The sequence below is a fragment of the Zalophus californianus genome, chromosome 9 (assembly GCF_009762305.2).
Source record: "Zalophus californianus isolate mZalCal1 chromosome 9, mZalCal1.pri.v2, whole genome shotgun sequence".
In the NCBI taxonomy this organism is placed as follows: domain Eukaryota; kingdom Metazoa; phylum Chordata; class Mammalia; order Carnivora; family Otariidae; genus Zalophus; species Zalophus californianus.
This window is the reverse complement of record NC_045603.1, coordinates 37,493,797-37,517,216: the sequence shown is the minus strand read 5'-3', so window position 1 is coordinate 37,517,216 and position 23,420 is coordinate 37,493,797. Positions and strand designations below refer to the sequence as shown.

At 36.9% G+C, this 23,420-nt stretch overlaps 1 protein-coding gene across 38 annotated transcripts in view; it reads right to left on the bottom strand.

Annotated features, from left to right (window-relative positions):
• PPFIA2 (PTPRF interacting protein alpha 2) overlaps nt 1-23,420 on the bottom strand; it is a 465,447-nt gene that overhangs the window by 22,534 nt on the left and 419,493 nt on the right. For 30 of the 38 annotated variants that reach the window (XM_027592669.2, XM_027592670.2, XM_027592668.2 and 27 more), the window contains 4 exons: nt 13,731-13,812; nt 9,817-10,017; nt 1,814-1,876; nt 74-103 (listed from right to left, as the gene is read on the bottom strand). In XM_027592669.2, coding sequence (XP_027448470.1) covers nt 74-103; nt 1,814-1,876; nt 9,817-10,017; nt 13,731-13,812 — 376 coding nt within the window. The other 8 variants (XM_027592675.2, XM_027592676.2, XM_027592679.2 and 5 more) reach the window with 3 other exon arrangements.

The window sequence follows — 23,420 nt, the reverse complement described above, 5'->3', positions numbered from 1 at the left end:
ATACTACAGTTTCTTATTTTATATCCTCATAGAGTACTAAATGATATTGTTTTAGAGCATATGAATTTCCTACCTGGGCCCAGCTTCCTTCCTCAGATTCTTTCTGTGTTAGCAGCAGGGAATGATTAATAAAGCAGATGAATATAAATTAATCTCAAATGAAGACAGTAAAATTATTCTAGCAGAAGCAAAATTGTTTGTTATTGAAAATGTTAATTATGACTTAAGTAGATAAATACACTGATACTTATTCAAACCCATAGTAATCAATATAGCAGTTCAAGAGCAGCCATGTGGTTTCCAGTTAATTCCGATTAAACACACACACATACGACATATGGGCTTTTCATGATATTTGATCTGGTCATTCCAAACCTTTTTTTAATTCTTAAAAGTATGTTGTTTTCCAAATGTAAATGTAAAAAAAAAAGCTACAATAAAAATTCCTGATTCTATATATACAAGTATACAATACACGTAAATGTTTTTTTTTAAAGATTTTATTTATTTATTAATGAGAGACAGAGAGAGAGAGAGAGAGAGAGAGAGGCAGAGGGAGAAGCAGGCTCCCAAGGAGCAGGGAGCCCAATGCGGGACTCGATCCCAGGACCCTGGGATCATGACCTGAGCTGAAGGCAGACGCTTAACCATCTGAGCCACCCAGGCGCCCAATACATGTAAATGTATACAGACACACACACACACACACACACACACACACACACACACACACACACTGAAAAAAATCTAACATAAAGTAAATTAATGAAGTACAAAAAGTAACTGTTTCCCTCTAACAAAGCTTTGTGGTAATCAAACAGATTTCAGCAACAGTCAACAACAAACAAAAGCAAACACGAGTAAAACCAAACCCAACAAAGTGAACTAGAAATATAGTTAGAAAATGACATTGGTATTTTTATCCTTCATAAACTAGATAATCAATTTTTCACATATGGATACAACCAAAAAGACATTAGATTAAAAGAAGCTGCTAAGAATAAAATGTATGACATACAACTTTGTTACTTTAAATGAAAAATGAGTATATGTAAGACTATATTTTTAAAAGCTGACAATTATAATCAAAGTCACTAAAAATTTCTTTAAGCCTGTGCTTTGAATATCAAATGAACAGAATATTTTTGGAGGGGTGGAGTTTTAAGTTCTGTATTGGTAAAGTACAAGAAACCAAATGCTTGTATTAAAAATGAGTCTTCAGGGAGCCTGGGTGGCTCAGGCAGTCAAGCATCTGACTCTTGATTTTGGCTCAGGTCATGATCTCGGTTGTGTGAGACTGAGGTCCACACTGGGCTCCGTGGTCAGCAAGGAGTCTGCTTGGGATTCTCTCTCCCTCTCCTCTTCCCTCTCCCTCTACCTCTCCCCTCTATCCCTCTCTCAAATAAATAAATAAATCTTTAAAAAAAAAAGAAAAAGAAAAAAAGGAGTGTTCAATCTGAACTTTTCTATTACCAGTTTAATTGGGTTTGATAACATATATTACCTATGAATATGCCCAATACTAGGTGATAGCTGTTACTAAAAATTCCCAGGGTTGCAAAATGGATTAATAAGCTTTGTAAAATTCTTGATTATTGCCTGCACATTACAAACTCATTATGACCATCTAGCCCTGTTTCATTAACAATGTTCAAGTGCAGTAAAATGAAACCTTAACGAAAAATATTAGTTTTCATGCATATCGCTATGGAAACATACCCATTACTCTGATCTGTCACACACAAAATAGCTTTTTCATCCCAATAGCAGCCAAATAACTATTTTTCATGTTCAACAAAGCTGTGAGACTAACCGTTTTTGCTGGAGCAGCCAGATTTTCCATTTCTTCATGGGTCACCCAAACGTTGCCTGAAGGCTAGGGAGGAGGCCCGCGGGGAAGCAGTGGTATCCACGGGAGGGAAGCAGTGGTAAAGAAGAAAGGCAGCAGCACTGTAAGTTACCAGCCCCACAGCAACACGACAGTGCTCTTGCTTCTACAGCATGCACAGGAGAGACAGCATTGCTGGTTTGCTCAGAGCTCCCTTTTTCTTCTACTTAAAAAGATTAAATAGAAAGAGGCATGCTGTGAAGCTCCTGTGGGATAGATTTAAAATGATGCTCCTGTGATTATTAATCAGGAAAAAGGCCAAATCACGATTTGCATTTCAAAGGTAGGGAGCTATTGGATCCATTTTTTTTTTTGTAATCATAAAGAACTGATTAAATTTGATCTGTAGGGGAATGTATTTATTTTTCTTCAGAAAACAAAAGCACAGGTACTTTGCTGTGCAATTACCAGTATTTCATTCACAAAGTTTTGATTCTTCAATGTCCTTGAAAAGAGAAAATTGGTGGTCAATACAAAGCAGAAAGCACTATCATCATCTATCTGGAAACTAACATCAGTTTTTCCCAAATGATTTCTTCCTTTTATAATTCCTTATGTATGTTGTTTTCCTATATTCTTATAGAGGAAAAAGAAGTAAAATGCTACTTTTAATTTAAAGGGTATTTTTTTAACCTTACTAAATGCTGTCAGAAATTACAAAACCTAGGCTTCCCAATTTCTCAGCAGTGTCCTATACCATTATAGAGAATAACATGATGTAAAAGGAAATTTTCCTTTTAGCAGGCACTATTCTTTTATAAAGTCGCATTTGTTTTCTAAATAAGATAACCCATGATATTTGCTCTATACACTGAATAATGCACAATTTCTAAACTAAAGTCCAGTTAGTAACATACAGAACAGACATGTTGTTGATGGGAACGGCTACTGGGAACCACTTCCCATTAAATTCCACCATTTCACTGGGAAATCCTTATGAACACTGCAAGGTTGTCCAAGTACATCCATCCTATAGTTACAATGGAATTTATATCCCATACATTGCTTACAACTTGTTTTGGAAGGGGTCTAGAATTGGAAGTAGGAAATCTGATGCCCTAACACAAACCTCCACCATAACTCTCTCTGTCGTCTTCTACCAACACACAGTACCGTTTTAATTTTCCTTCTGTTAAACATTATGTTATAATTTGAAAAATAACTACATATAAACTAAACTGATGAGTATAATTCAATATAAGAGAAATCTCATTTATAAGAGAATTATATATATATGAGTAATGCGTAATATAGAATAAGAATATATATATAGTTGAGTAACAAAGGGGAGTTATGCCTCATATTGGGCATAGAGCTTACTTAAAAAAATCCCAGAGGACAGCCATCATATATGTAAAATTTATATGTGCAAAATTCTCATTTTCCTACCATTTTGGAATTTAAAGTATATCTGAATTTTTCCCTATAAGATAAAACTATGTGTACTTAGGAACTATTTTGAATACTGGAGTCACCTACGTTATTAAGAGCCCCTCCCCTCTACTCCCAGCTTTTGGGAATGGTGCTCAATATAAACAGAGGCATATGGATGTATGAATCATGAAATCACTTGGAATAAATTGCTTTTATTAACTTTATGAAGGGTGTACTATACTAAAAAGAACTTAACACTCCTGTGTCACATACCCTTTATACCCAGAGACCACAGTGCTTTGCCTGAATGGCTGTACTGTTTGTTCAAAGGGAACTGCTGTGATGGTTACTCGAAATTCACTTAAGCCAGTCTCGTTTTACAACGATTTCTGTAGCTTTTCTGTTAACTGTGAATCCAAATAATTAAGATCTCCCTCCTTCTGTAAGAAACTTGACCTGTATTATCTCATACTGGAATTCATACATGTATAATCCCCTTCAGAGTTTATCTTAAAGTTTATATTGGCCAGTCTATCATCATATTCTGGAATGGGCACGATGCTCGAAGCCAGGGTTTTATCTGTAGCTCTTTACATGCAAAATAATATATACTGATATATAATATATACATGCAAAATAATATATACGGCTGGCAAACTTTCCTAACTTGTATGTTAGTTGTTCTCTTTTGACCTGTAGTTTTACTTGTGAGGAACACTGTCTGTTCTAGAATCTTGTAAAGTAACTCATAAAATAGCTTCTGCACAACCCAATCATTTAGACATTCGTTGAGGTTTCAACAAGTTGATTTTATAAGCAAGCCCATGCGCCATAAGTCAATTATTCAGATTTCTTTCTCCTCACCACCTGCTAAAGGTACGGAACTTTCACCTGGGTAAGTCATAAAGGGATGATGTAGGGCATAAGCATTCCAGTGAAGAGCATGTCTTAGAGAATAGCTAGAGGGCGAGGCTTTGAGCAACCAAAGGACAGAGGATACTATGCCTGGGGTCCAAAGATAAAGAGTGCAAAAAAGTAACTTGGAAAAGCATAAAGGACAAGGATCACATAATTTGACTGTGGTTCTCTGAGAGCCATTGAAAATGACTTACTCATTCCTTGGCAGTCTATGCTGTAGCCCCCTATTCTGAGCTGAAGAATACCTACCTATAGTCATTTTCATGTGTGTGTGTGTGTGTGTGTGTGTGTGTGTGTGTGTGTGTGTGTGGTTAACAGTCTGAATCTAATAGGTGATTTCTAAAATTTCAACTATCTGGAAATTTACCAAATTATAATAAAGATGCTTGAGTTCTAGCAATGCCACTTTTCAGTAACTACCCTAGGACATTTCCTAAACCTCTCTAAGTTTTAGATTCTGTATCTGTTAAGTGGGTTAGGAATGTACTTCATACTAGAAAAAATATTGAAAAATTTATAATATAATCAATTTTGATACAGGTCCGAGACTAAGATAAGGCAGGTAAGGTATCAAGGGGACTAAACTTAAGGAAGCACTCACTTTCATGGCTGTGCAAATGCAAGGTCAGCACCTGACAGAGCATGCCTCCCTCAGTATTGTACTTGACCTGCCTCAATTGCCTCACCTTAGTCCAATCGGAGTAGAATATATAGATAGTATTATCAAATGAGAACTAGGAGGAAGATTCCTAATGGTTGTTGAGGATTAAAGCACTTACCTAATTAAGTCATTCAGGAAAGAGTTACAACATAAAAATAAATATTAAAATTAGTTTAAGGGATAACTCATGAAAATTAATTATGGGAAAATAATCACTTCTCTTGCTGGCAGAAATAGAAAATAAGTAAAGCAGCAAGACCCCAGAATAATCCTAAACCTTACCTTACCTGGAAGTAACTTCTGTTACTTCCTAGGTCATTTTGCAGTATTATTCTACTTGATAATTGAGTTACAAAGTAAATAAACTTGACATTTACTTTTCACATTCGAAATGGCCCAGAACCACATTTCTCCCCATCTGATTTTATGTTTTTCAGTATAAGAAGAGAAATATTTCTTATTATATGAAGACTAGCATTTGCACAATTGCACCTCACTTTATTATGAGGTTACTAATAATGGAAAGGGGAACCAAAGCAGACTGGAAGAGTGCTGTAAAAGAGAAGAAAACAGGTAGATGCAGGAAGCAGGAGGGTGTACTTAATAGTAGCATAAACTCTGGGGCAAACCACAAGGTGGTGTGACCTTCAACAAGTCACTTAACCTCTCTGTACAGCAGTTTTCCCATCTGCACAACAGATATAAAAAAAAAACACCTATCTCATAGTGTTGTTGTTGTGGGGCTTAAATCAGTTATAACATGTAAAGCACTTCAAACAGTACCTGACACTTAGGCATCCACTGATGTTGGATATTATCACAGTTTCATTAGAAATTTACAATTTCTTTAGAAATTTTGTTAAGCAATTTCTACTCCAGTAAATCTTTTGTTTCATAAATGCTCTTTGTTTCCCCTGTATATTGTGCTGACTGATGCCTATCTTGTGCTTCACATTTCTGCTCGAATTTGCTGAATTCTGCGTTCCCAAACCCATTTTTTATACTGCACTATTTTTTTACTTAGGCAATTTAAATAAATATTACATAAAATGAAAATAAGTTTCACTCACATATGAACACTGAGTTGAATTATTTGGAAAGACAGATCTAGGCAAATCTTATAACACGTTATCAATGAGATACAATTTCATCAAAGTCGGGAAAAGATTGTAAATGTCCAGGAGGATTCTGCGCTCAAATAGCTTTTTGAGTATCCTGAAGTTACCACTTTAAAAAGAAACTCAAACTAGAAAAATTGAAGATGTTTTATGTATGAAGTTATAAAAGAAAGATAATGTAGGACTCCAGGCATTGGAATTGTACTCAAAGAAAAGTCCTAAGTGTTTCATTTAAAATTTACAAGTGCCTGAACATTTACATATTTTTATTGAAGATAAAATATTTAAAGCATGTACTTATTCTTTATGACATCCTCCTTTAACCAAATATTTCAATGAACTGATGTCTCCATCCTTGTTCTCTTAGGTAAGAGACTTTCCAGAGTAACAGCAGCTCAGGAAGAAGAAACAGAAAGCTGGAAAATTAGGGCTGACCCAAGAAAATAATAAATGTAAATATTAGATTTTCCTTTTGGTGGTCTGGCCCATTTCATGTAGACAGGAAAGGAGGCAGAATCAGACAAGAGTTCTGTTCAGTTAAAAAAAAAAAAGCCTAAGTAAACAATCTTGTCTTTTTCTCTTGAAAATTTGAAAAAATAAGCAAGATACACCTGACTGAGGAACACAAACCCAAACCTGAACACACAGAAACCTTTGTATAGTCTGAACTAATTACAGTGTTCTGGGAGACGCGATAACATCCCCGCACTGGGCTCAGTGCTCGGCATGGAGCTGTCTAAGATTCTCTCTCTCTCCTCTCCTTCCGCCCCCACCCCCCTCTAAAAATAAAAATAAAATAAATAAATAAAATAAAATGTGAATCCTAATATATAACTTTAGGTGATGACTTTAAGATGTTTTAGTCTTTACTCTATATGGTGGATTCATTACTAGAAATTTATAAGCAAAGCAAATCATATTTAAAATGTATTAAAAGTGAGTAAATACTTCCATGTGGTGGAGTAAAAGGAAGAAAAAGTATTCAGTAGATCATTATTAAAACAAATAGATACAACTTATCTTTTATGTAACTTGCATCAGTATTTGGTAAAGGGTATATATCCTCTCTGAATAAAGAATTTTTACACATTAGTAAGAGGAATAGTCCTGTATCCTTTAGAAAAATGGAAAAGATTACTAATAGGTAATTCATTTAAATACTAAATCAATAAGCATATGAAAACATTTTAACTTTAGTAGTAATTTTAAAAATATAAGTTTAAGCAATGTAACAATCACTGTTAACAAAAAGATGAAGAAAAGGCTACACAATACAATTTGGCGATTTAGATTTAAAAGTAATAAGAATATAAATGCCCTATACACAAATATTGCTATGGAAAAAGTTTTTGCAACAATATAACTATATGTGCATCCACTATGGTATTGTGAATACAATGAAAATTGTTAAGCAAAATGTCCAATATTAGGGATTTGGTTAAATACATTATGGTATTTCCATGAAGGAGTTATAGAGCAATTAGACATGATATTATAATTGTATATTAATAATATGAGGAAAATGTTCACACCATACTACTAAGTTTTAAAAGAAAAATATAAAATAATATATGATGTGAAATAATTCATCTTTCTAAAAAGATAAAAGAAATAGACTGAAAAGGTGTCTTATCCAAAAGTTACTATTGAACAAAATTAGTAATTTTTAATAATTAATTAATAATATATTACCTGTTTTTGAACTGTTAGTTCCTTTTTGAAGCCTTATTCAAATTCCAGAGAAGGTTTGCCCTTCTTTGGAATTCCACAACTTTTTGCTTCTGCCTAACATTGAGGAATTAAACTATCTCATCTACTAAACCTAGTGGTGAGCAAGTCTTATTTTCTTTAGCATAGCTGTCCTATGGTAGAAGGGCATAGAAGTCAAGGCCATACAGATTTTACAGCCTCTGCATTCGTTGGTAGAGTGACTTGTACAATCACCATTCTTAAGATGAATGTTTACTGACTACTCTCTATAATTTGCCTGGCACTGAATTAAGGCCATGGAAAACTGATAATATCCTTGGTTGGCTTTAGTGGAGGATAAATTAAGAAAAAAATTTAATTGGTTTTTATAAGTATATGGAGTGGTAACGCAGGAAGGGAAGCAAACCGGATTTTGGTGCATAGTGAAAGCTTTTTCAAGGAAAAACATTCACGAATCATTCGATGAATGATGAGTTGGGGAAGGATGGTGATCCTGGAGTGGGAAGAGTGTTCCAGACAGAGTGAAGAGCAATTGCAAAAGCTCACAATCACCCACAAGCATGAAAGTTTAGCGAGCTGAAAGCAGTTCTGTGTCACTGGGATCCTGTCCTGGGGAGATAAAGCCTTTGAGGTGAACTGAGGCTACATCACTAGATCACGAAGAATCTCATTGTAAATTCTCTCCACATTTGACTGTTCTTTAAACAACTGAGTATACTTTTAGTTTTAATAGTTTGTGATTTAAATTTCTTAAGTTCACTTAGATATTTTTAGAAAAATAGTGCTTAATTATTCTATTTTCCATTAAGAAATGGATCTGGATGTTAAATAAAAATCATAAAATATATTCTACTTTTCCTCTTGAAATTGGGACTTCAAAGGCTCCAATTTTGCATTTTCAGCAACCACGTATGCATTTGCTCTTAGGAAAAGAGTGTTGATACAAACAAGCTGTGATGCTTCGCTCTCACTCGGAAATTAAACTCTATCAGATCTGAATTTGGTTTACAATACCTATTTTAATGGGCTACTCAGCTTTTATGTTAAACATATTCTGTATTATTTCTTAGCTTAAGTAACACGTCAGCTATAGGATACAACATTATAGACATTTTAAAATAATGTTATACATAATGTTTGTTAAACTGTATCTTTTTTCTACATCTGATTTAGAAAAAGTTAAAATGGAATTATGCAAGAAAGATAAAACTTTTTTAAATTTGACCTGGTATTTCTGGCATTAGAACCTAGTATGCTGGGAAGGAATGTAAAGGTAGATACAATACACATGAAGCCAATTCTTTCGGACTGTTGGAGGCCACAGAGGAAAAGTTGTCTCAAGTTTAGTTTTGTGTCTGAAAACTGCAATAAAGTAATACCACTTTTCTATCTTTTACCCACATCTCAAATATACCTCATTCTTTCATATTTTGTTATTCTGCATAAGACATGGGACCAGAGAAATTCAGTTAACATCAGAAATCATATCCATTACCAGCAAAAGATATATATAAATCAGGAATGGACTAAAGAATGAATATTATTTGGAGTTGTTCTTAGTATATGAATTTGTCATCTGGCATGCATTTTCTTTTAGACATTTTGTTCTTTCCTAGCATTAGGATAGGGACACAATTATCAGAAGAATAGGGATTTATAAATGAGAAGCAAAGAGAATTTGCAAAGAGAGAATTTGAAGGTTTTCCACTTGGTGTTTATAAAATATCAAATATCTGCACAGTTGCATAATTATGAAAACTGCGTAAGAAGTAGTGAGTTCGGCATTGCATCTTTAGAAAGCACTAATGCCAACAGCTCATCTCCTGTTCTTTTTTTTTTTTTTTAAAGGGAACATCCTAAAAAAGAGTAAACTTGGGATACTGTTGCCTGGGAGAAAAACGTAGACTTTAGTTAGAAACTAGCTCAAAAGTCTATCTTGGTCACAGTCTTCAAGTCTGATCGGAATCACAGCTCCTCACTTGAAAACCTATTAAAAGTAGCAGCAAGGTTAATGAAGAGCAAGCTAAGTCTCTTCCGAATAATTCGTGCTGACATTGAAATGTGTGCTGCCACAGCCTGGCTCTGTGGACTTAGAGAGGCTGCTATTTGCCCAGCACTGGAGAGGGAAGGAGCACAAGTGGACTCACAGTTCGGGATGTCGGAGGAGCTGAAGGACTTGTTAGGGAAACCATCTCCTGGATTGCTAGTCGCAGCTTTAAGCGATGCAGGGGATTGCTGATTCCGATTTCTCTCTGGATCTCAGTGTCTGATAAAGCAGACATGATGGCACCACTTTTCACGTTGGCTCGGCAGGCTGCTACGTACCAAGCAGGCATTCCCAACCAGAGCTGTTGGGTAGGGAAAAAATACATACACAGATTATACTAATAGTTAATAGTGTCTCTTATGTGCTAGGCACTATTCTAAGTACTTTACACGTATGAACTCTTTTACTGCCCAAACCCCAAAAGACAGATGCTATTATTATTTTCCCCAGATGACACAGAGGCATAAAGGCATTAAGCAATTTATTAAAAGATATCAGCTAGGCAGTGATGGAACTAAAGATTTGAAATTGAGTCTCTCGGGTGTGCAATTTAACAACTATTTTATATTATTAGGTTAAACATACTAGCTGCACATCACCAAATCCACCCCTGCCCCCTTGGATTTAAGGACAAGAAGAACAGCCCCAAGCTGCATTTGGTAAAGGCTCAATCGACTTTGTCTAATGCGTGAATTCAATTTATCAATCTCCTTTGGAATTCTGAGGGCAAAGAAGTTCTGTTGCCGAAAGAGATGGCCCTACCACCTCCAGCCATGTGATTTTGATCCAAGCCTGTATTGTAGTTAAGCCCCATTTCTCACATACCTACCTATAGCATGCGATAGTGGTGTGAACTTAAGTTGATGTTCTGCATGGACAAAGTTTTGGAGGATAAAATGATGTGCTAAAGGGAGAGACTGAAGTTATAAACATCTGGAAAACTTTAGGTAAAGAGAATAAGAAAATGAATAATGCATCAGAACTTAGGGATTCCAATTTTTCAACTTTGCTATGATGCTCTTAAAAGACAATGGAATCGGTAAACAGTGTCTGCACACGTCTTAAGTGCTGGGTGAATGCCAACTCACACGGATGGTGTTGTAGCATTTGAATTACGCACATTTGGAAAAAGGAATATTCTCTCATTTCCCCTTCCCCCCCATCATTAGCTATGAATAAGAAGCAGGGCACAGGCAAGTGAGCAGTTTAACTCTTGGTCTTTAAATGTCCAAAATAGTCATTTTTTTCGACTATTTTATTTGTTGATATGAACAGATTGAGCAAAAGGAGTGAGAACAGTGAGGACAGGACAAAGAAGAAAAGCCATGAATCAGCAAACGTCAACGCCCAGAGCTCTGGACCAGAAGGCTGGGCTCTAACTGCTTCAGTGTCACTGGTGAGGCCTGGAACTTCTCTAAACCTTGGCCTTATTTTCTTCATTTGTAAAACAAAGAGAGTCAGCTTTATTACTTCTAGGGCATTGTGGTAGGAGGCTTCTAAGATGGGTCCCAGGGATTTCCTCCTGATATTTGTGCTTCTGTGTAATCCTCTGCCTTTGACTTTGGGCTGAAACCAGTGTCTTATATCTAATGAATAGGCTATTGTGGAAGTGATGGGACGCCACTTTCCGGATGAGGTTACAAAACGAGGGTAGCTTCACTCCTGCTAGTCCTCGCTCCCTCCCTCCTCTCAGTGCTCTAGCTCTGGGGGAATTCAGCTGCCATGTTGTGCGCAGCCCTGTTGGAGATGCCCACGTGGCAAGGAGCAAATGTTACCAGCCAGTCACTGGCAAGGAACTGAATCATGACTGTGAAAACAAGAGTCAGCTTGGAAGTGGATTCTCCCCACATCAAGCCTTGAGATGCCTGCCAATCTGGCTGACCCCTTGGTTGCAGCCTCGTGAGAAACTTTGATCAGAAACCCAGGTTAGATTCCTGACCCACAGAAGCCACGAAGAAAATAAATGTTACGTTTTTGGATACTTTGTTACGTGGTAATAGATAACTAACCTAACTAGATATCCTTTTATTCAAAAAATTCTGTCGTATGTATGAGGAGGTTAACTTGTCTCTACAGGGGAGGCAGACAAACAAACAGAAAGCCAAATCTTTGAATCACTGTGGCCTGGGCTGTGATTAGAGATAAAAGACAAGGCAGAGGGGCTCTAAGTATAGCCCATCACTGAGAAGTTCATGCTATCTTCCAGCAGGTGTGGCACAAAGTATTGACCTCACCTTGACAGGCACTGTTAGATGTGATGGAAGATGGGACTTCTTAGTTTATAAACTCATGTTGTGCACAATAAGTAAACATCTAAATATACCTTCCCTGGACCCTAATGATTTTTCACCCCCCCTTTCTAAGATATTTAGATTTCTATACCGAATAATATTACCCAAATCTTGCCAATACACTGTTATGGGTACCATCCCTAATTAGACTTTCAAAAAGTTTCTGGTGTTGACAAATGGTGTGTGAAGCAGCAGACTTATGTTTGCACATCATTCTTACCAGGCCGTGCACACGAGGAAGCACTAAAGGAGCTAGAAAGTTAAGAGCTCTCCATCATTGGATCACCCTGCTCACTCATCTTGTTTATTCCATTTTATCATTTGAGTCACTTTAGGAAGCACATTATGAGCAACTTCTGTGTGCTCAGGATAGGTTTAATTAGCACAAAATTTCACTGCCTGTCATTTCCTAGCTCCTTAATGTCGGTAAAGCTTTTTTCTTTTTTGTCTAAGGCTTTGTTCATCACTTGCCAAAATAGCAGCTAACTCTCTGTCAAACTGTAGCTCATTTTACTGGAGTGACACTGAACAAAAAAACTGCTATCAATTTTGAAGTGTGCTTTCCTAAGCATGTTGCCTTATAGTTGATTTTTAAAGTATCATAATTTTAAAAGCACATTTGGAAGAAGCAGCTCTGATCACTAATATGCTGAAAATCCCCTGACTGATATGAGAAAATAAAATAAAGCAAGACAGGCTTCTTTCACTCAGTCTAAGAAAAAATTATGTCTTTATATCTATCTATATAAGACTAATTTTTAAACTAAAATGGGTTTTCATTTTTCCTCGTTGATTAATTTGTTAGCTCTGGATATGATAGGATGATGAAAGTCAGTGATTTCATCATCTCCAACCACTTAGAACAATGGGTTCCAATAGCCTCTGCCAGGCAAGAAAAGCCTGTTTTCTTCTTTGCCCTGACATTGGCATCTCCCGGCAGCGGCTAGCAGCCCACGTTAGAGAACCGAATGGAATAGGCAGTGAGCACTATTAATACGTGGTACGAAGGGGTCTTTCGTGATGAAATGTGTGTTTCCTCCACTGTCCCAGTCTGCTCCTGCTGCCCCCCACCCTGCTCGGGTGCTGTTTTTTTTGTTGTTGTTTTTTGTTTTCCCGGCCCCAGTGTTCTGTAGAAAATGCTGAATGTAGTTCTTGTTTCATTATAACACTCACTTCAGACCAAGAGGAGAACAAGGGGCTAAGTATTCTCTTGCTTTATTCCAAGTGGCTAAACCTAGCTGGCCTCTAGGCTTTAGAGAATTAGGTTCTAGAATTAATTTACAAGCAAAGGAATGGTTCTCTATGCAATCAGGTGACAGTGATCTCTTGGAAAACACAGAAGTGTTGAAGATAGAGATGGCTCTTCTCTGTAACCTGCTGATGAGGAAGAACTCTGGACTGATGGATGGGGACAGATGTTTTCTTGCGACAACAGATGTGTGGCTCAATAGTTGTCTTCTCTTTCTCTGGACATGAAGATGGTGAGATTTAGAGAAACTTCCTTTTATCCCACTAGGTGCTTCCTTCTGCCCCAATCACAAGAATGTATCAGAGTAAGATCCAAACAATGCCCATAGCCCCCTGGATAAAGCAAATATTCCCTTTATAAGCTACTCCAGGCTACTGGAAAGCTGTGACTTCAGGAACCCATCCTTACCTGTATCTAGAAAAAGTATCAAACTGAAGTGATGAATTTAAGAGCTTTCTGGTTTAATTCTCTTACCTCCAGCCATGCAACCACAGTGGGCCCATCCCACTGAGCAAAAGGTAATCCCTTCCTCCGAGCTTCTTCTAGAAGTTCATGCCTGAAGTACACAGCAGAGATTATTAGTTATGTAGCATGGAAAAAGACAGTGGCAACTATTTTTAATGACAGTATTTTTTAAAAACCAATAATCCTTTACAAACTTTTTCTGAGCTAATACAGAATAACAGAATTCTTTCTTCCTTTTAGTAATACATGGAAATCACCCACTGATTTTATGAGTGAAACACGGACATCTAAAAATAATTTCTCCCAACATTTATTCACAAAATTCAAACATTAAATGTTAATGGACTAAGAAGCTGAATTCTATTATCAGCAAATATCTTATCTCTTTAACAAGAAAATAGCCCACATATGCATATTCAAGCATACATCATGGGATCTAAATGAGGCTTCTTCCATCTGCCTTGCTCACTTCTCCTTACGATTTCAATGATAGAGAAAATGTATATAGAGGCAGTAGATAAATTTGGTTATTTTAGTCCCATTCAAGACATGTGCTTCATTTTAGTATGCTCTCCAGGTCCAGGTAGCTATATTCGGAGTTTTTTTTTTTTTTTAATCTAGTCTATGAAATTACCTCTCATTTAAAGAGAGCTCAGAGGGAAATTAACTTCTATCACTAGAAAGCAATGTAAGGTGTGAAATTCAATAGTACATTCCTTTTCATTTATAATCACTCCTGCTTTTAATGAAAGTGAAACACCTCAATGACAACAAATGGTTGTTTCTGATAGAAAAATGTTGTAAAGAGCCTTGACAAATGTATTATTAATCACTGTCTCTACTACTGAGCCTTATAACTGACATCCATTTACAAAACCAATTTGAGTCGTTCATTGTTGAAAGAGCAAATATGTGTTGAACCTCAAATTGATATATACCTGACCAGGACTATATTGGAAAATATATTCTCTGTTCCTTAGTATGCTTTGATCTTCCACACAAATGATAAAAATGTAGTATATTATTTGCTTTTTTGAATGTGTATCTTTCACGCTTAGGAATCTATCAATAATATCATATATGAACTCCAAAATGAAGCATTTGATTATTTCCCACTATCAAACAATCAATTGCTTATTATAGTATGTTAAGATACAGTTGACCTTTGGACAACACGGGGGCTAGGGGAACCAACCCCCCCACATACTCAAAAATCTGCATTGCCCTTTTGACTCTCCAAAAACGTAACTACTAATAGCCTACTGTTGACTGGATGCCTTTCTAACAACACAGTCGATTAACACATATTTTACATGTTATATGTATTTTATACTGTATTCTTATAGTAAATTTAGAGAAAAGAAAATGTTATTAAGAAAATCATAAGGAAGAGAAAATACATTATAATACTGTAGTGTATTTATCGACGAAAATTCTCATATGAGTGGGCCCGAGCAGTACAAACCCACGGTGTTCAATGGTCAACTGTATATAACCGAAAATGCTTTTCAGTGAGAACTTCCATATTTGCAGTGGATGCTGCCAACAAATAATCAGTGTGAAAAAAGAAACAAAGAGGCAAAATAAAAACTGAAGTTAGAGCAGCTGAAGAGACATATAAATCAACTGCTGTTTTGTTTGAGGGACTAGCAAGGAAAGCACAGGTCAGTTCTACCTGTCAGTTACTCAGCACCTGTGACAGAGAAGAGTGACCCGTGCCTTGAATCCAAAGTGAAAACTAGAGGGGCTTCCTCACCTGGATTTCTGTACCATCCCCCATTCCCTCGCGCTTCCCAACATTCCTTCATTGAAAAACAGACTCAAGGAGCCTAGTCTCACTGCTACTGGTACTGAGAGAAAGGGGTTGAAGGGTCAACCAACCAACCATCAGGTACTCATTGTAAGCACCTGTTGTGAGCTTAGACCTGTGTCCCATGTGAGAATACAGGCATGGCCCCATTTTTTCACAAGATCCCCGGTTAGATAGAAAAAGCAAACACATGAACTGTCTAAAAACACAATATAGTACACAAACAGATGCTAAAACTTGGTGATGCACGTTCTGAGCGGGAGGATTTTGGAATATGGGTCAGAAGCAATGGAAACACTTGGTGAAGGCATTGTGGCAACCAAGCTGGCTCTGAAGGGAATGTGGAAAGGCGTTCTAAGCAGGATAAGCAGTAAATGTGGGGGGTCAGAAGAAGGACTCGGCATGGGATACGTGCAAGCCAATGGAGAGCAGACCTCCACGGGGCTGACGAGCCTTATTCGGAGTTGTAATGTTATATCCAATAGGGCAAGAAACACTTTCAGTGATGCAGGAGCTGAGTGGCAGTAAAGGGGAAGAAACAGACATTTACAGCCGTTTTTTGCTACATTTAGTAAAAAGGCAAGTAAATAGGCACTCAGCACCAAGGAAACACATAACATTGTCATAGGTGAATTAAAGGAGTTGTACAAAAGCCATTTTTAAAAGCTAGAACACTTTAATTGTGAAACTTCTGACTAGTTCTCTAAAAATATTACACCACACAAGCCAGAGTGAACCTGTTCAAACTTGAGTCAGATACTGTAACTTCTCTGCTCACAACCCTCCAATCACTCCTGGTCTCCCTGAGAATAAAAGGCAAAGCGGCAGTTAGGATCTACTCTCCTACCCTCTTCAACTCTCTGATTCAGCTGCTACCTCGCACAATGATGCTGCCTCTTCGCTGTTCCCTGGAAACAGGGCAGGCCTTTCAGCCTCAAGACCCTTGTACCCACTATTCTCTCTGTGTGGAATGCTTGTGCCCTCTGTTTCCACATGGCTTACTCCCTCTCTACTTTTAATATTTACTCAAATGTCACCTCCTCTGTCTCTCCCTTCTCTCCTTCAACCCCCACCAGACATTCTTTATCCCTGTTCCTTGATTTATTTCTCTCCACAGCACTTATCTTCAAACACAAAGTATCATTTACACCTCAGTCTTTTATATCCCAATCAAATATAAGCTCAAGGAGGACTGATGTTTTCACATATTCTGTTTAGAGATAATTAGAAGCATCTAGAACAAGGTCAGGCACAGACAAGGTGCTCAATATATAGCTGTGAATGTTGAACATGTCTGCCAGTGTTCACAGTTAGGTACTTCTTGTTAGAGTAAACTGAGCCCGATAACGTATATATTTTTTTGTAGTCCAAGTATCTTTTTCTGTTTTGGCTTACAACACCCATTCAAAGTTTCGTTTCAAAAAAAAAAAAAAAATCCTTAAATTGTTTCCTCTTGAGCCAATTTGTCAAAGTAACACCCACTCTGGCGGATCCCGAGTGTGATCTGGCATGGGATCCCTGACAGCAGTGTGGTTAAGATGCAATCCAAGGTGCTCAGGTAGTTCTATTTTCTGTCTTAATGGAAATTTAATCACACAATTCTTTGTGAAATCTTTGGGCAATTTGGCCCTTGAAAAAGTTTTATTTGTTTTTGCTTTGTTTGTTTTGCTTAAATTGCAAACTCTTGTAACCATGATGACTTTAGTAAGAATATGCTAAGATAATAGGAAAAGGGAACTCTAGTCCACCTGATTCTGTCCCTTGGACCCCAACTGGCAGGGCTGGAGCCCATGTAAAGGCCTTTGAGCTGAAACAGGAGAGAAACTGCCAGGTAAGGGGTGGAAGGCTGGGTTTTGCAGCAGAACGGAGCGCTACATGACTTTAACTCCAGATGCGTTTTCCCTTAATCTGAGGGTAGAATCAACTGTGTAAAGAAATGCACTGAAATTCTCAAAGCAACATTACATTTAATTCTTCTCAATCTTAAAAAACTCTGCACCATACAGAATTTATAAAAGACATGTATCTGGGTGTATGCCATGAGAAAGAAGCGATGTTAAAAAAATAATACAGGCAAAACTAGAATAATTGGAAATCACTGAGTTTAATACATTATGATTTTCTAACAGATTATTAAGTGTCAACATTAATTGTATGGGGGCATGCTTCTTCTCATGAGATATTTTGGTGTCACTGACAGAGAAATAGTGACCCGAACTGTTGAGGAAATACTAAATAAAAAACTGATTTGCCACAAACAGGCATTTTGAATATACTGGTGTTCTCTTTTGAACCAGTCCCTGTGTGGAAAGGTATGATTTTTTTTCTATACTCCAGAGTCAGCATTTTAAAAGGTCAAGTGACAGTTCTTCCAGAGCAGGGCTGTGATCAACTTTCCCTAGTATATGTGTGAGTCTGGAAATTGCCTTTGTTTTTAGACCTGAAGAAATATTTTTGTTTTTTTTTCTTTTTTTTTCCTCTCCAGACAATCTAATATTCAACCATCTTTTCCCAAAGGATAATTTATATATCACTATAATTATGGGTATGCATTTTTGTTTTAAGATGTAGACTAGATTTTAGAGGATATCAGTAGCACTTCCTTTTAGAAAATCTATCTGGCTCAGGGCTAGTCATCACCTGTGTGAAAACTCAAAGAAAAGTACTAATTGTACTGAAGAAGAAAAACTGAATCATTGAGTATTTTCAAGAAACACATTCTCATCTACAGTGAAGAATGCTATTAGATTCCCCCAAAGGTGTCAGACTCTCTTGAATTAGGTGTCAATGAGTTACTGTGACTGGAAAGTGACACCTCAGGAGGCCCAACAGGTGAGAAACACTTGGGGGGTATGAGTCATTTGCATGCCCATATATAACTGTACAGAGGGGAGCCTGTTCATGCCAGGCCTAATCTGAGGACAGGAACAAGGTGTGGGCACCCTAAGAATAACCAGCCCCAAGGATTTCTGGGTAAATGATCAAGGATGTCTAACAAATGTACATAAATCAAGGGCATTTGCTGGGTTTGTAGTTTCTAACTCTTAATCCACATGAATGTAAGCAGGTATGGCTTTGCCTCAGTGACTCAATCCAAATGGAAATGTCTGGTTCCTCCTTTTTTGGTTTTATGTCTCTCCTCAGCTATTGTAGTTTGGACCTAATTGGTGGAGTATGCCTGCATATTTGTAAGCTGTGTTTCTTACAAATGTGAGGACACTCAACAATGTCCTCTTGCCTCCCTGCCTTGTCTCCTCCCTCACTTTGTCTTGATTTTCAAGACATACAAAAATACTTCTTCTCTGAAGCTATCCTTTCCTCACCCCTGAGGCAATATTTACTACTTCTTTTTATAAGTGCCCTAGAATACTAAGCATTCCTACCTCTAGTACCTTTAACATTTTATCGACTCAGAGATTCAGTCGGTTTTATTCTTTGCTGAACACAAAACCTGGCACATAGTAGGTCTGTAAAAAGAATCAGATGACTGACTACCTAACAAATTTGATTAATCCTGGGGCATGCAAAGTTCCCTGTCCTCATGCCCTCATAGTACGGGAACACAACTCGTAAATCAACAAGTTCAAGAAAGTGTTAAACTCTGAGAAATAAAGTTCATTAATTACTCAAAAAAGTCACAGACCACAGAGCCAGTAAGGTCTCCTTTCTCATATTCTTCTCAGTGTGGACGGTCCATCACTGTCAGTGAAAAGAGACTTTACCAGCAGACCACTTAGCCTACAATGCTATTTTAGGATTGCCAATTTGTGATGACTGCGTGATGGCCGCGCCAGTCACCTTCTATTTAATGCCTGCCCATTTCCCCTTCATGTTTTCTATTTCATCTTTCTTTACTTTCTATTCCCGTTGCCACCATACCTTTTTTCCCAACCCTTTAATTGGTCCCTATCTCGAGTTCTCTAACCCTTCTAATGCACCTGGCATAAAAAGAATCTGCTATGCTGGCAGATTAGGTAAGAGAGCGGCCTCTAAAGTCCGACTGCTCAGGCTTGATTCTCGGCGCCTCCTCTTCTTACTGTGCATCCACAGACAAGTCACTTTACCTCTCTGTGCCTCAGTTTCCTCATCTGTAAAATAAAGCTGATAACAGTACCTTCCTGAAAGTGACCTGAGAAAATACATGTAATGTGATTACAACAGGGCCTCACACAAAGGAAGCAGCTAATGAATGTGAACTGTTACTTTTGTCATAGCATTGTCCTCTGAAGACCCTCCAATGGTTCCTTGAATGTTTAAAGTATAACCCTCAACCTGAATTACAAATACTAAATAGGTTTAGCCTTGATTTCCCTTTCTAATCGTCTTCACTTCTAACCAGGACTGAGAACCTACTTTTGCAAATAATTTGTGCTTTACTAATTCTATCATTGCGAGTACCATTTTCCAGAGCTGAGAAGTTCTTTCCCTTCTTCAACTATCAGAATCTTACTGTTTGCTTAAATCATGACCCTTCCTTTCATTTTTGTGATAATCCCATTCCACAAACACTCTTTATCCTTCAAAATCTGGATACTTATAGTGTCAAAAATCACTCATAGAGATTGTTGGTTAGCACCACATGCGTGCATCTCCTCTCCCACCCAAGACTCTAAAGTCCTAGAGATGAGATTTTGCTCTTCCACTGTCTCTTGCTTTTCTTCCCATGCTGTAGCTAAGAATATCTCTTGAATGGTTGTTATATTGTAATCCACAAAACTCTCAATGTTGACAACCATCTGGGATCTTTGATGACAGAGTGAATTCTAAGTATTTTGTTTTTGTTAACATCAAACTGTGCACTACATCTTGAAAAGGAATACGAATTTTGTTTAGCAGTTACCTATATTGGCTGTTCAGAAAGAGAAAAAAATGTACTCTCTAATATTAAATAAGATATTTTGCAAATTGATTGACTACTACCGAAGCTTTTGTTCAAATTCTCATCATTTGTGGATCATGGCAATGGACTCCCAGAGTCTCTCTGTCTCTTGTTTGGTACCCCCTCCTTTCCATCCTATTTCCAACTCCCAATGAGACCCTCCTAAACACAAAGTTTTTGTTAAGACTTGCCTACTTAAAAACCTCCCCATTGTCCTAAAAATAAAGGTCAAATATCTCAGCATGATGGAAAAAAAACCTTTAGTAATCTGGCCCTGGCTCTCTCTCCAGACTCTTGTGCTCAGTCAGTGCCCAAATACTTGCCATCCCCTGAATACCTCATTTTATTTGACCTTTTCCATGACTCTTATCTTTTTCTTCTGACTGAAACATCCTTCTTTGCATCAGAATCGTGGCAAACTCATACTTGTCCCTCAGACATAGCTAATGCTTTATCCTTCCTGTGAAGATTCCAAGACCTCTCCCAGGCAGAATTAGATTTCTCTTCTATACAAATAGTATCACTTGTGTATACTCCAGTTATTGCACTTCTTATACCTCTCATTCAAAATGTACCATAATAGAGGTTTATCTATCTTGCTCTCTTGTCTTTAAACCACTTCTATTCTTCAGAAATACTATATCATGGTTTGAAAGAACAAAGGTTCTGGATGTAGACAAATTAGGGTTTGGATCCCAGACAACAATGGCTAACATTCATTTATCCTATCCTAAGTGCTTTATCCTAAGTGCTTTATATGTATAATTTCTTTAATTTTCACAATGGTTAAGATATATATTGATACTCATTTGCAGCTGAGGACATTGAAGAGCAAAAGTCACTTGGAGCATAGAACCAGTGGGTGGCAGAGCCAGAATCTGAGCCTCAAAAACTTGGCCACAGAGTTAACTTTCTTAACCCTCCTATGATCCTTTAGTTAATTACCCTTTGAATGTTTCATTACTGAGAAAAGAGGGTAAACTGACTATAAGAATTTGATTACATTAAAACCAATTGCATCCACTTCATTGTTAGTATTAAATAAAATGATAGTCTCCCACTTTCTTTTCTTGTGGTTTGTTTATATTTAGAAGTGGTATATACTTATTTGGCCTCCTGGCTAGTATGTATAGTCTTTACCCCCTTACATCACACCTTTTAATCCTTAACACTGTAAGAAAAAAAGGAGCTGTGCCTTTTCTCTTCTTGTTCCTCCTTAATGCCAGGTTCTGCACCTCTGTCAGAGGAAGGAGGTTGGTCTTGTTTATCTAATTGGGAAGGAAAAGCCGAAACTTCTTGTAACTGGTTTCAGTTCAATTGATTCTGTGTAATTGCAATACAAAGTAATTCTCTGATTGAAAAATTTATCTTCAGGCCTTATTTATTTACTGTAGCACATGACAAGTAACTAGTTATTGATATAACCAGAAGAAATAAATATGTGGCTCAATAAGAACCAAGAATAAAATATGAGTCAAAATAATTTGACAGTTGAATCTCTTCTCAACAGCGTAGGCCAGAGAATAAATCTCCGTTACATAATGCTAGCAGTAAACTTACTTATACTTTACTTCACACCATTATTAATTGCTCCATTAAAATTCAAGAGTCAGAAGGATAAGTAGGAAATGATCACCTCAAATTTCAAACAGACAATAGGCTATAACTGTATTATTCGGAAATCTAGACTTGTTGATCAATTCTATGAAAATCAACATTACATATTTGAGAAACCATTTGAAATTCTGGTCAGCAAATATGAACAAAATATGGTGCCACCCACATTTTTTCTAACATGTGCAAGCTGAAAATGTATATCTTAACTCACGTAATTATTCTAAACAGAAATGTCAAAATCCCAATCAGCTGCTTCAGAGCATTGATTGCCTAAATATACATATTTAACTCCATAAAATTAAGAGTTTCAAATTCAACACTAACAAGGTTGACTTGATTTTAAAAGCACAGTATACTGTGATTGTGTGTGTGTGTGCAAGTGAATGTGTGTTTGTGTATCGTATTATGGCACATTTTCACATGAAGTGCATTTAAAAGTCCATTACACATCTAAGTCGTGTTTTATTTAGATTCTAAGAACACATGCTAGGTTGTTTGGAATTGAAATAGTTTGACTACATTAAAACCAAAGCTTATTCATATTGAAACTTTTGTTCTTCAAGCTGCTCTGAAATGGAGGGCTTAGTCTCAGGAATTTATTTGTGAATTTGAATTGGGATTTACATAATTTCTTTCCTCACTTTATTTTGAATTTAATCAGTTTCAAAACCATTAAAAAGGTATACACACACACACACACACACACACACAAATGTGATGGAGCAATACAATTACTTGTGCTGTTCTTGAAAACTAAAGGGACTTGTATTACTTTCTATTGAACAATTTCACTTTTGGAAAGATTTTATGGTCTGTTCTCCCTAGTCACTTCCTGATAGTAAATTGGGGACTTACTGGAGGAACACTGGTAATTTTCAGGGTATTTGGACACCATTTAGACTAGATTGCCGTAGTGCCTCATCTAATTTTCAGCCCTCTTTAACTCAGATTTTGAAGTTTATAGGTTTTGTGCTTCTGAGGTTATACATATTTTCTCATGCTCTTATGAGGTGCGGGAAGTTGATGGTGGTATCAATAAATAAAGAGAATACGTCAGTCACTCAAGGGTATGCAACACATGGGAAAGTTGATGCTTAAATTCTTATCTTCTGTTTGCTAATTTAATGAATGATCTTTCCACCTCAAATCTTCTGTTTTTCACTATATTTGTACTTTAACTTCCTAAGCTTTCTGTTAGAGATTCTACAAGGGAAGTGATTTTGAGGTCATAAACCGTTAAGTTCCAGGAGCATGTACAAGATGACAAGAATCTGAATTTTAGAATGAAGACAATTACATCAGTTTCTTAAAGTCCATAAATGACAATGCAACATGCATTTATTCTTTTTCAGTATTTCATTCAAAAAGTGATAGGGAAATGAAGTTTTATTAT